This window comes from Amblyomma maculatum, chromosome 1 (genome assembly GCF_055883805.1).
Source record: "Amblyomma maculatum isolate TAMU_Amacu chromosome 1, ASM5588380v1, whole genome shotgun sequence".
In the NCBI taxonomy this organism is placed as follows: domain Eukaryota; kingdom Metazoa; phylum Arthropoda; class Arachnida; order Ixodida; family Ixodidae; genus Amblyomma; species Amblyomma maculatum.
Genome location: NC_139344.1, coordinates 264385114 through 264399689, shown reverse-complemented (window position 1 = coordinate 264399689; position 14576 = coordinate 264385114). Strand labels below are relative to the sequence as shown.

Genomic DNA, 14576 nt, shown 5'->3' with positions numbered 1-14576 from the left:
TACTTCGTCTCACAAGATATCTGCAGCACTGCGAAAGGCAGAGCAGCCCTTGCAATTGTGCCCCTAAGTGCCTCTCGCCCCTGCGCACTATAATAGAGAATTGTGCTCCTACTGTCACCCCCGCCAATTTGGGGGGCGAGAGGCGCGTAGGAGCATTGTAGTGCACGTGATCCTGATAGGACCGGGGTCCCTTTCGCAGTGCTGAAAACATCTTCTGATCGAAGTATAACTCTAACTTGGCGCCGGGTTTGCAAATGCACTAATGGAAGACGAAAGACGGGCCGGCCAGCTCTTGTCTTCCATTAATGACATCGTCACGCTATTCAGGCTGGAAGCAACCGGGAAATGTGCGGCCGCGATTGGCCCATGCAGTAGCGATGCCTATAAAACCCCGCCATAAGCCGTACCAATACGTAGATTGTCGAGCTTAGATTTGTGCATTCTTATGTTGAGTATTCATGTTACCCCGAATTCTGCGCTGCACGTGCATGCCTAGAAGCGATATAAAGCGACTTCAAGCAACAAACAAAAAAGAAAGAGGAAAAAAAAAACGAAAACGCTTTACTTACAATAGCTAATTGTGTGAAGTTTTTCCTGGGGACGCCATGTCTGCGGACAAGGGAAAACAGAGTCCCGTGCGTTAAATTAGCGGCGCATAGCAAAGCAGTGGCTTCGTCCAACCCAGAGCATACCCAAAGTGCGTCGTATCAGCGCTCATGTCCGAAGACTCACCCGCTCTTGAGACTTTTCTTCGTCGGGCGCGGCGGCGAGCACGCCGGGACTGCGCTGGCGTGCGGGCGGGCCGTCGGGAGACGGGGCCAGTTCGTCTGGGGGCTCCTTCTTGCGGGCCGAGCCGCGGTGTGTCTGTCCCGGCCGCGAGTCCTGCAGGCGGCGCAGGATGTTGGAGCGTGGCGCGTGTGCCCCCTCGTCCAGGGGCGGCTTGGCTGGCGGCGCGGCCGGCGCCGTCGAGGTAGCCGCGGCGGGAACGGCGTTGGCTGCTCCCGGTCCGGGACTGGCCGTCTGCAGCGCGGCAGCCGCGGCGGTCGCGGCGGTCTGCGCGCCGGAGAACGCGGCCTCCACCAGCGAGGTCTGCACGGCGCTGAGGTCGGTCTCGCTCAGGTCGCAGGGCGTGGCTCCTCGCTGGCTTGCCACGTGGATACGCGCACCAGCCTCAAGCAGCAGGCGCAGGCAAGGCCAGGGTGGCTGGGGCTGACAGGCGGCCAGGTGCAGCGGCGTCACGCCGTTCTTGTCGCGGGGGCTGGCGGCAGCGCCGTACTTGAGCAAAAGCCGCGCCGCGGCCGTGCGGCCCAGCGCGGCGGCCAGGAAGAGCGGCGGCAGGCTGTAGAGGAAGTCACGCGTGTACTCCTCCTCAAAGGTAATCTCGCGGCCGTCAGCCGAGTGGCGCACCACCCGCAGCGAGGCCGCCAGCTCGGGCCGCAGAGGCACGTACTTGCGGCGCCGCAGCAGTTCGGGCGACGGCGCCTGCTCAGGACCTCCGCGCGGGCTGAGCGTGGCGCGGCGCAGTGAGCCACTGGCCTCGGACGTGGCCGAGCTGCCGCGGCGCAGACTACCCAGCGGCACGCCGGCCTCGTTGGGCTCGACGCCGTACTTGAGCAGTAGGCTGACCACGTCGAGCGCCTGATGCTCGACGGCCAAGTGCAGGGCCGAAGCGAACACGGCCGGCACGGGTTCCAGGTCGGTGGAGACCGAATCGCCGCGCCCGAAGCGGTCGATGAGCGTCTGGCTCTTGCGCAGCAGGATCTCCATGTCCTGGCTGGCCGAGCCAGCACTGCTCTTGTCCAGCAGGCTTCCGTGGAGATTGACCGAGAAGCGGCCGTGGTGCAGCTCCAGGAGGCGGCGCGTGGCGGCCACGTCGTTGGCGCGGATGGCGCGCTCCAGCTGCTCGGCCTCGAGCGTCAGGTCGTTGATGGAGGAGCCCAGGCTGCTGCCCGTCGTGGCGGCCGTCAGCGAGTGGCACGAGGCGCTGAGTGGCAGGCTGCCGCCTCCGCTAGGCAGGTGGTCCTCGCTCGGGGGCGGCGTCGGCGTCGACTGCACGGCCACCAGCGGCGCCGGCGAGCGCTGCGGCCCGCCGCTGCTGCCCGAAGTCGCCTCGCCTCCGGCCTCAGGGTAGAGCTGCAAGAAGCCGTCACCGGTTATGAGGCGCTCAGGGTCAAACAAGGGCAGCTTTTTCATTTCGAAAGCAATCCTGCTCGCAGTTTGAGCCTTCAGCGTGGAACGGCGGTGACCACTATTGACCTTTGACCTTTAGACGACCCCCGTAAGCGACCCCAAGCTGGCAAGAGCTGCCAACTTGGGTCTCTCGTTCCACATGGGATGGTTATGTCAGAATCAGACTGCTAGGACTCTGGCATTCACGTTACCCCTATAGAGGCCACTAAGGTACGTTAATATCGGTTGGTTAAAGCGGAGCTTTATATGTGGGCTGAGGAAGAAGAAAAAGAGAAGAAGAACGCTCGGTCACCCACAGCTAATGCTTTCGCTTAATATTTGGTTCAGCAGCGTTGAACCCTTGTAATTTTTTTTATAGCCTCGATGCACATAAGTTTGAAACACGTCAAATGCGCTCCTGCTAGTGCCACAAATGCCACTTGAAGATGCGAAACCACCGACAATGCTTTTAGGCAATTACTAAACTAACTCTGATTGTCTTTAATTGGTGCTGTGAAATGTTCTAAAAGAAAGGAGCATATACCGATTCTTTCGAAATCTGACTATGCGTGCCCGTTTTGCTGGAGTACCTTTGCACTGATTTCTCCATGAACACCGGCGACTGCCGAATGATTGCATGGCTATATGCTACGAAGTGCAGATATGCTCTCGGCTATGGAGAGCTGCGTTTTGCAGAGAACATCGAAGAGAAATCATCACGGCTGAACCACTGCCTTGTAGCGCAAATTTCGCGCAGAGGTGGAAATAAGCGGTAATTTTTATTGTAAACTAAGTTTTTTGTCGAGTACTTTCTTTTGTCGGAACAATTCATAGTAAACGCGCATTCGACAATGCCCTCTCTCCCGCTCCCACACGCACACAAGCAAGCACGAACACACACACACACACACACACACACACACACACACACACACACACACACACACACACACACACACACACACACACACACACACACACACACACACACACACACACACACACACACACACACACACACACACACACACACACACACACACACACACACACACACACACACACACACACACACACACACACACACACACACACACACACACACACACACACACACACACACACACACACACACACACACACACACACACACACACACACACACACACACACACACACACACACACACACACACACACACACACACACACACACACACACACACACACACACACACACACACACACACACACACACACACACACACACACACACACACACACACACACACACACACACACACACACACACACACACACACACACACACACACACACACACACACACACACACACACACACACACACACACACACACACACACACACACACACACACACACACACACACACACACACACACACACACACACACACACACACACACACACACACACACACACACACACACACACACACACACACACACACACACACACACACACACACACACACACACACACACACACACACACACACACACACACACACACACACACACACACACACACACACACACACACACACACACACACACACACACACACACACACACACACACACACACACACACACACACACACACACACACACACACACACACACACACACACACACACACACACACACACACACACACACACACACACACACACACACACACACACACACACACACACACACACACACACACACACACACACACACACACACACACACACACACACACACACACACACACACACACACACACACACACACACACACACACACACACACACACACACACACACACACACACACACACACACACACACACACACACACACACACACACACACACACACTGATAGCGTTATTCGTCTGGCGTTTCGCTTTCGAGTGCGTTTATCACATAAAACTAAAATTATACCTAATGGCATCTTTGTGTGATATTCGGTCCTCAATAAGCCATTGTTTCAGCCGGGAGGATTTATCTTGCTTTCCCTCAGCGAATGCAACCCCCAGTATTGCCATTGGAAATATGGAAGCTATAGTGTACCTGTCCCCTGCAACACCTTTCGAGTTTTTGGGTCTAAAAAAGAAATAAAAGCCGTCATGAGCTGTTCGATGTCACTAAAGTTCAGGTTGCTCAAAACAACCTGTAGCTTTCTCCTGCCGTGATACCCCCACCTGCGCAGTGTACCCCATATTCTCTGCGTACCTTTCCTTCACAATACATGAAAGAGAAATTCTGAGAACTAAATAGTCGGAATATGGTCCAAAAAAACGGCAAAATGTTAGTGGCGGTTACAGACAGCGCACTTTCCAAATGCGCTGCTTTAAGTTTACGTTCTGAAGCTCGTTTTCGCGAATAGCAGTTCGTGAGCTGCACAGTAGGCTGGATTGAGTCCCAGGAAGAAGTTTATTACTTTTCTCCTAGCAGTCGAGCGGTCTAGGTAACTTATGGACGTTTTTTATCTCTTTTCGCACGACATTATTACAAAGTTGATTGTTTGTGCAAAATAGACAGTATGGTTTTGCCACTGTGCGCTTTCGCATCTGGAGGACACAGCTCTTCGGGAGCAGCCATGTACAGCTGAAATACTTGGTGCTGCCTGGATATGAGGCAGTTTTACAAGCACGTAAAATCTCCTGAACAAAACGTTCCTCTCTAGGCTGCGCACTGAGCCCTTGGGTTTAAAAGAGACGGCTCCCAAAAGAGGACCTATTTTTGTCGTTTGTGACTTTCTCCCTTCGTACTGCCTTTCGAAGTGTCTGGCCGCACCCCTAAACATTTGGACCCATTCGAAAGTGTAATGCGTCGCCTATGTTAAGGGAATGTAATTTCGTCAAAATTACATTTTTGTAAAACAGTTCCTTAGGGGAGAGGCGTGCATGACTTTAGTAACTGGCAACCAAACCGGTACTCTCTTCAGATTGTCTTCACTGCTTTGCCTACCTTCGAGTGTGCTGTCGTGATGTGTTTTGTGCAGTTAAGCTGGTTTCGTGCCGCTTTAAGGCACCTTTCTAGGAAATTCGTGTTCACATACAAAGTCGTTTAACTCAAATAAATATCACTCAGAAAAGAAATAAAAACAGCTAAATAAAATTTTCCGAGATCACTGCAGAATCTACCCTGGAGAAATGTGTAAGCCTGAGAGTCACTGTGTTGCCCGTGAGATGTGTCAGCGGGATTCCGCGAGTGACAGATACTGCGCCTTTCCTTTCTTGTAAATCAATTGTAGAACGCCGGTGAATTTTTATGCGTTCAATGGAACGCTGGTTGTGTTCGACAAGCGGCACGTGCTGTACTACGTGTAGCAGCAACCCTTAGCTTTCACATTTCTTCGCTGCAGATTCTGCAGTGCTCTCGGAATATTTTAAACTGCAGTTGGTTGATTACCTCTCCTTTTGCACACTTTCTTGGCATTCCCATCAATTTGTGCACGCAAAACGCAAATCACGCCCTTTATCGCTCGTTCCCGTCCGAACATTTTAAATTTCTCGCCACCGGAAGTTAGGCCTACGTCACCGAAATTTGAGTACTACGTGACCAACACCTGACGTGACTCTATTTGGATGTCGACATTACCCATCCTGGCTATTTTGACGTCCATCTATTTTAGCGCCGATCTTAATTTTTTTACACGCTTAATTAGCTCTAAATAATTAGATAATTAACCTACATTCACAGTCCATTATTCCAACAAACCTTTTTAGATGCTCTATCCGATGACGACATTCGTTTTCCGATATACCAGTTCTCTTTCTAGAATGCGGATCAGTAATAGACACACATAAATTGCCAATATATACCTGCTTACGCATTTAAAAAAAAGACAAAAGCGAAGTGGTCTGAGGTGTCGCTTTAGCCAGCTGCTTGGCATGGGCTATCATAGGCTTGGATCAACTCGAGGTGCTTTCTATTATTTTCTCTCCCGCATGCGGTCGTTTTTTTTTTTTTTCGATAAAAATTTTGAGTCTGCTAGGGCACAACTTGACCACGATTTCCACGAGAAAATGTTTGATGGTGTTTAGATGCTGAAATCATTTCATGCCTAAAGAAACAGCTGCACGAGTTATAAAGAAACATGGAAGAAAAACGGTGACCGAGAATTTATTTTAGCTGAAGAGGGCCGTCTTCAGCATAGGATATCACCGTCAAAGACAGCGCTCTCCTACAATCGTTGCCTTATTGTTGTTGTTGTTTCGCCATAATTAGTTTGCTAACAAATATCTGACCACTTCAGTCGTTCTCTTTCAGCCGGTTAATTTCAGAAAAGTGTAAAAGACCGGCCGAGCGTACCGTTGGAATGAATTTAAAGTACGGCTTCCATTAAACTGCGCAATACCAATGTTCCTGTCCACACTGGGGTTTCTTCCTGAGTGAGTAGGCCCGGAAACCTGATTCTATAATTATTATCTCTCTAGCTTACAGAGTTGTTCCCATTTCTGTAAACATGATGTCGCAGAGTTATCTACATATAAAAAAAAAAGGTTACGTCAGAGACAAAGCTAGAGATTTGATAAATATAGGCCGAAAGTAGCGCCGTTATAATGAGGCCGCAAAAGAGAGAGAGAGAGAGAGAGAAAAAAAAAACGAAATCCCCAGAAGCCGTTAAGCCGCGCCTCGTATTACTGCTCGTGTGTATTTTTGTGCCGTGGCATAAAGTGACACGTACTCAAATAATAAAGCAGGAAGAAAGTGTGGCTGATAGACTCATTAGTTAACCGGTAAAGAACAACCCGCTTGCGCTTAGGCGAACACAGTTTTACTTACTTCCTGGCCTAAAGGCATGTCTGGCGCGGACCTAGGCGAGGGAGCCAAAGTCGCCTGAGAAGGCTGTCTAGACTCATTAAGTGCTGAAATGTTCGCACCTAGCCCCGCGCTCTACAAGCTGCCGTGTTACGTTAGGGGAGGCCTTCTTAAGCACAGGAAGAAAACAAAACAAAACAAAAAAAAGACTACCTCTGGAAGCAAAAAAACACATCAGCAACAAAAACAACAACAAAGAACATTACGACCAGGAATGCGGCACGAACAATAAAGCATGTACATAGAGTTATCACCGGCCTTATGAGATTTTTATTCTGCTCTTTCTGCTTTCCATGTCTGTCCCAAAAGGACAGGTGTAATTGTCACCAGAGCGTAGCGTATGGATGGCACCTTTCATCATTTCTCTCTCTTGCCTGCTATAAAGCGTACATCTGTCGCGCGGTTAATTAGTCGTGTTAAAGGTGCGTGCTCGCCATCACGAGAGAATTAATTCCTGCCTATATTCATTTCCAGCAAGAAAGCAAAGCAGTACACAAGCAAGAAAGAAAGACTGTCGCGTAGTGTTGAAAGGAGACACGTGAGCGCAATCATCATTGCACTTTTGTACTACTCTTCTTTTTTATCGCACGCGCTGAAAATGAGAGTGACACATTAATTTCTCTATGCACTGCTTGGTCGCATGAAAGGACGAAGCAGTATATATGGTTTGCGCGGATGCTTGTTATGCGTGCATCACTATCCCCCTTTGAAGGAGCTCATGCATGAATTGTAAACCGCTAGCAGTAGAGTAAAGCAGCACTAAGCGCGCGATCAGCCAAGCCTTGAAGGCAAATGGCGTTTAGTACAGTTGCTTCAAGCTGAAACCATAAGTATTTTATACACGAGCGTTATTTCGTGCACTTATCGAGACATTCGGTTTTAACTTCCTGAAGTGTGCAAAAAAAAAAAAAAAAAAACTTTACTACAGGTGCAGGGATTTTATTTAGGGACACTGATTGGCTCTCGAAATAAGAAGAACAAAACTGAGAAAGAGCTTTTCATCATCATCATCATCATCAGCAGCCTGATTATACCCACTGCAGGGTGAAGGCCTCTCCCATATTTCTCCACTTAACCCGGTTCTGAGCTAGCTGCATCCACTTGACCCCTGCGAACTTCTTAATCTCATCCGCCCACCTAACTTTCTGCCGCCCCCTGCTACGCTTTCCTTCCATTGGAATCCAGTTTGTTACCCTCAGCGACCATCGGTTATCCTCTCTTCGCACTACATGTCCTGCCCATGTCCATTTCTTCTTCTTAATTTCCACTAGAATGTCGGTAACTTGAGTTATTTCTCTCAACCATAAGATAAGAGCTTTTATCTGCTTATAATTTTAGACCAAAAAGTTGATTCCATTGGAACATGTCCCACGCCACGTGCCTGCCCAGTCACCCGCGCAGTTGAAGGATCTAAAAGCGTGCGAAGTTGTATGACATTCTCCTTTAATCAAATCCTCCATAAAGAGAGAAGGTGCGACTCCTGACAGCGCACGAAATGAATCACGAGTGGGTGGGCACCTTCCGGTCAGCCAGCCAGCGTTTCGAAAAAAAAAAAACTTTTTTTTTTTTTTTTTTTTTTTTGCCTGGAACGAAGTCTACTGCTCTTGCCGAAACGCTATCTAGCAGACTTAGGCGTCCCATCGGCCGATTGTTCCTGTAAGCACGACGTAACCTAGTAGGGGCAAAAGAACCACAAAGGTAATTAGGTTTGGACGTGCGTTTCATTCATCCGGTTAGGCACTAGGGAAACAAAACGGGCGTATCACTGTGCAAGGTATTTGCACACTTCTGGTGCGTACTAAAATGTTGCACGTGCAGATGGCGTGTAAATCATGTTAAGCCATGCATGTATGCGTCTAGGGGACTGGCAGCCCAGGTAAGTGCTAAGAGCAGGAGAGACGGGATTCTATTTTATGTCGTCATCTTTAAGGTGGCGATTTGTCTGCAATTATTGAGACGCTTTTCTTCAGCACGCTGTATATTCTTTTTTCGGTAAGGGGGGGGGGGGGGGGGGGGGGGGCTCCTTTTGGACCGATCTCTGACGAAGTACTGTTGGAAGCCAGCCGGGTCTTTCTTTTAAAACGACATTATTACAGAGCAGGCTGCACTTAAGCGCTATGTACACACGTAAGTGGCGGTAATAAATTAATCGCAGAGGACGGGAATGTACAGCTTTGCATTAAGGCACGCGGCCGCTTCATTACAACGGCTCACATGTATAATGGTAAATTATTAAAAAAAAACAAAAAAAAAAACGCGTTCGACACATGCGTCCACCAAATGCACCATCGCATTTTCGACAACGTTTGTCTACCAACTGCATAATAATATATTGTATCGTCGATACGTCGCATCACAATCAATTTTTTTTTTTAAGTTTGGTATGACGACAACCTTCAGCCTTTCAACTATGCTTCACGCCTACCTAAAGCTCGGTCGTAAACTTTTTAATGTCGACAGTGAAAGCTTCAAGCTTCTTGTCTTATCTATCGCCTGAGTATTACGTGCATTCCATAAAGTATCTTTGTTTGCCTACAGGGGTACCTGTGGAAACATCTGTGGGGGACGACAGTCGGACTGGGGCGCGTCTTCACATAGCTCGTCACATGACGCCGTCTCTAGACTGCCAGACCACCCCTGCAGACTGAGCGGCTCGACAGACGCGCAGGATCTTACGCGTGGTTGAGCCCGCACTGAGCCTTTAACGCCAACGTCGGTGCTTGCGTGACGGCTCCCAAACCCTTTCAGCGGAGGCACGCCGCGTTGCTTCTGCAGCAGCGGCGTCAAGAAGTGAGCAGAGCGCAGCTTTAGCGCCACAGACAGCCGCAGCATCAGAGCCGCAAGTAAAAAAAGCGAGGAGATCAGAACGCGTAATAAGAAGAAGATTCAGGGATGCTAGCTGAGTGAGGCACGCTGAAGAGCTGCACCCGCCATTGCGGAGCACGCCTTGCACGCAAATCGTGCATGTGTTTTGACTGCTCCACTTATCGCGACGGTGCAGGCTTTGTGAGCGGACGGGAAACCGCTGCCAGCCGTGCGTGCAACGACGCCAGCGATCTATCGTGGAGCGCGAAGAGAGTCACGAAAGCGGCTGGCATGCTTCCCTGCTGCACCCGAGGAAATGGCGCCCCGACGGAAGCTCTTCGACCGAGATGACAATTTGCCCGTGGGCGCCCATCAAGTTGGCTTTGTTGTTGTGTCTTTGATCGCTGCATCCAGCTGATTAAAACGCAGAAAAATGTGGCATTTGATTTTTGGTTCCACAGGAACTAAACGCACAAACAAGTTGTTGCACAAACCTGTTGTATTTCAACTTTTGCACGATGAAAACCCACTTATATGATGCGGTACTTTGCCTGTGCAAGGAAGGGAAAGGTGCTTCTCTCATAATAAGTTTGTTTTCAGGAGACGAGGGTTGTTTTTTCCGGAGCTAGCGGTAATGATATAAGTAGTAAGTGGTTTTATATAGAATAAAATAAAAATAATAAAAGAAGGAAAAATATTTTTTGTCTGCCCCGGTATCTGCTTTCGAGCTGGGGCGGCGGAAATAAAGGGATAGCAAGGAGACAGGTAGGAGAAATCAAAGAGGTGAGCGACAGGGAGAAAGGACAGTTTAGATTAAAAGGTAAAATAGTATAATACAATATTGTACATACGCTAGAGCACTCAGCACTGCGGGCGAGCCACCACAATGTGCATTACGTCGGCGTGAAGCTGCCAGCGCTGAACATATTGAATGATATAATCCACAAAATGAAAAATTATAAGGATTGATGCACTCATGGCACTTTTGCGAAAGGCCAGTTGCGCACGGCTGGAAGGCTCGGGCAGAGAAAAGTGCCCCAGTTTTACTGACGTGTTCCCCCTATTGAGTTTAAGCCGCACTAATTATATATACGCTCATTACGGGTTGTGGAAAGTAAGTCTCCTGTATATTGCACTCTAACCTTGTAAGCACGCTGCGTGTTCCAAACAAATTGACCTGTTTACGCTTGTTGCGTAAATCGCGAAATTCAGCGATGGCTATCTTAAACGCTAACATGCTTTTTAAATTCGTGCCCCTTTTAGTTCTCTTATAATCCGTTCCATCCCGGCACAATCCAGGTGTTCAGCAACAATGACGCTGCTGCGCCATCGCTACTTTCTTGTCGCAATTTATAAACCCTGCGTGCATGCGCATTCTTTGCGGCTTCGAGCGAGCTACAATGATAGTGCCTAGAGCTATAGGCTATAAAAAAGGTTTCTTGTTGTGCTATCGCTGTTTTGGGGTAATACGAACAGGTATCAACATAACCTTTTAACTCACTGTAAAGCGTGCTCCTTTGTTAGGCTTTATTGCATTGCTAAAAGGCCAAACAAAAACATGTGCGCGACTGTAGTGAGGTTTTAGGCTAAGAACAAGTCTCTCCGTTAAAACTAATGTTACTTCTTTAAGTAGTGTTGCACCTTCAGTATTCTGCCGCGAGCATCTTGGCGCTGTTTACTTTGATTGCAGCAAGGCTTTTGATGTAGTAGACCACTGAATGAAAAACTGTCAAACCACGGCCTTTGTTAGAATTCCTGTAGAATTCCTGACTGCTTGCAAGGCAGCTAGACAAAGCCGCCTGATCTAAGCTTAGGGCTTTTGCTCGCTCTCAGGTGTGCCAATATGCTGAAGGCCTAAATGTATTTCACGTAAAATCCATTCCCTTCATGACTGCAGGAGGATGTGAACACATGGCACAGGTGGTGCTGATCAAAAAAGTTGAAATTAAATACAAATATGACTGTTTTATATTGTCCCAAATATAGAGGTAGCTCAGCTGAGACCCTGTTGTCAGCGGTAGTAGAACCCAACTGCACGAGCTTCTTTTTCTCAGCCAGCTGGTAAACCAGACGGGATTATTTGCTGCCTTCCAAAAAGAAAAGCACGGAAGCATCAAGTGCGACAGTACAAGCAATGAATGCGCGATGTCAATAGGAGCAGTGAGCAATAACAAAATTAGCGTAAATAGAAGGGACTGGAAACCACAGCGGCATCACACATCACTGAATAAAGCAAGGTTTCAGACGGGCAATGTGCACAACATCGGAGTGAGGTAGGCGACGACTGTGTTAGCTGATACCGTCGGGAACCACTTCATATGTGACGTTTGTTACACGGCGCAGTATTCTGTATGGACCGAAGTATCTGCATATCTAATTTTCCGACAGTCCCGGGCGTCTCGCAGGGGTCCAAATCTAAACTTGTTCTCTAGGTGCATAACTGACGTGCTGGGGCCGAAGGTTGTACCGGCGCGCATCAACAGACTGCTGATATTGAACGTTGAGGCGTGCAAGTCGGCGCGCTTCCTCAGCGCGCTGGGAGAACAGCTCAGCTTAGCGCCAACGGCTTGTCATCAGAAGTGCATGGCATCATGGCGCCCTACATCGTCTCAACGTCTCTCCCGTAGATAAGCAAAACGGAGTGCACCGAGTCGTTTCTTGCATAACGGTGTTATAAGCGTACGTCACATAAGGAAGGATCTCATCCCAGTTCTCGTGCTGCGAGTCCACATGCATCGAGATCGTATCGGCGATGATCCTATTTAATATTTCCGTTAGCCCATTACTTCGAGGGGGATAAGCCGTATTCTTGCGGTGGATTGTGTGGCTGAGTTCGAAAGCTGTGCCTCTGTCAGTAATCACATACGATGGGGCACCATGCCTCAAGACGATTTGGTGCATGAAAAAATTGGTGATCTAGGAAGAAGTGCTCCGTTCCACCGCCTTCATTTCCGTATACCTCAGTAAATAGTCGGTTACAACAATCACCATTAGTTACCGGCAGCAGACATAGGGCCCAGAAGATCGATACCGACTTGGTCGAATGGAGTAGCAGGTGGTGGAATTGGCTGCAGCAAGCCTACAGGCTTGAGCGATGGTGACTCGCGGTGTTGGCACTGGCGGCAGCCCCTGGCGTACCGGCAAACAGTGGCATCAAGTTTCGGTCAGCAGTAGGCCTGACGAACGCGAGAAAGTGTGCGGGCGAAATGTAAATGTCCGGCGGATGGTTCAACGTGAGAAGCAAGAAGGATGTCGTCACGAACATCTAAAGGAACAGCGAGGAGGAGGAGTCAAGTTCCCCTACTCGTATTCCTTTTGAACAGAACACCATTGCACAAGTAGAACGAGGAAAGAGATCAAGAAAGATGACGGGGCTCGTCAGAAACACTACTCTCTAGATGGTCAATAACAGGTCGGAATTCGTCGTCTGCTCGTTGTAATGCCATAATTGTGTGTCACTCACCAAACCAAGAAAACGACTTTCATCTATTTCATCGTCCATCCCGCCATCATTTTTCTCTACAGAGGCACGTGACAACGTTTCGGAGTATCATGTTTTTCTCCCAGATTTATAGGCAATGGTGTAATCGAATTGCTGTAACCGCAGACTCCACGGGCCAGGCGCCCAGATGGGTCTTGAATACCCGCCAGCCAGCACAGGGAATGGTCATCGGTTATCAATTTGAAAGGGTGACCGTAGTGTCCCACACAACGGCCAAACACTCTTTCTCCATGTATAATGATTCCGCTCAGCACGAGAAAGAGTGCGGCTCGCGTACGCTATCACCCTTTCGATGCCAGCCGGATGTTGGACAAGTACAGCACCGAGTTCAGCGCCGCTGGCATTCGTGCGTGCCTCGATTTTAACTGCCTCGTCAAAGTGCGCAAGTAAAGGAGGTGGTTGCAGCCGCCTGCGCAACTCCTCGAATGCTTCTCGTTGCTCGGCGGACCAGACAAACGGTGTATATACCGTCACGTGTCAGACGTGTCAGCGGATTGACAAACTTGGAGAAGTCAGGTATGAAGCGGCAGTAGTAGGCGCAGAAACCCAAGGATCGTTTTACAGTTTTCTTGTTCGTGGGAAGAGGGAAGTTCGCTATGGCGGCAGTTTTATCGGGGTCGGGCTTTATGCCATCTGCACCAACCATTAGGCCAAGGAACTTCAGTTCAGTTTAACCACAGGGACATTTCTCAGGCTTGAGTGTCAAATTAGCCAATCAAAGAGCATCCAGCACACTTCGCAGGCATCCAAAGCGTTGTACAAACATTTCAGAGAACACAACGACGAACTAAGCAAATTTGCCATTCAAGGCCAGCGAGGACCGAGTCCATCATCCGCTGAAAAGTATCCGGGGCTGAACATAGGCCAAAAGTTTGTACTTTAAACTCGTAAAGGCCATCGGGGGTAACAAACGCTGTGTTCTCACGGTCCCGTTCGTCAACCTCTATCTGCCAATACCCGTTATTCAAGTTGATGGACGAGAAATACCCAGCCCGGCGAAGTCTGTCGAGGAAGTCGTCGATGCGGGGCAGCAGGTAGACATTTTTCTTGTGACGCTATTCAACTTACGGCAATCAGCACAAAAACGCAAAGTTCAGTCCCTTTTTTTTTTTTTTTTTAGAACGACAGGCGACGACCACGACCTGTGAGATGGTTGAATGACGCCATCTGCAAGCATCTCCTTGACTTGTGTTTGAATGGCCTCGCGTTCCTTGGGGGCGGTGCTGTAAGGTTGCTGCTTAATG

At 49.1% G+C, this 14576-nt stretch overlaps 1 protein-coding gene across 1 annotated transcript in view; it reads right to left on the bottom strand.

Annotated features, from left to right (window-relative positions):
* LOC146206435 (uncharacterized) overlaps positions 1–14576 on the bottom strand; it is a 422112-nt gene that overhangs the window by 366665 nt on the left and 40871 nt on the right. Inside the window, exon 2 of the mRNA XM_084591099.1 lies at positions 733–2133. Coding sequence (XP_084447225.1) covers positions 733–2133 — 1401 coding nt within the window. The remainder of the gene's footprint in view (positions 1–732; positions 2134–14576) is intronic.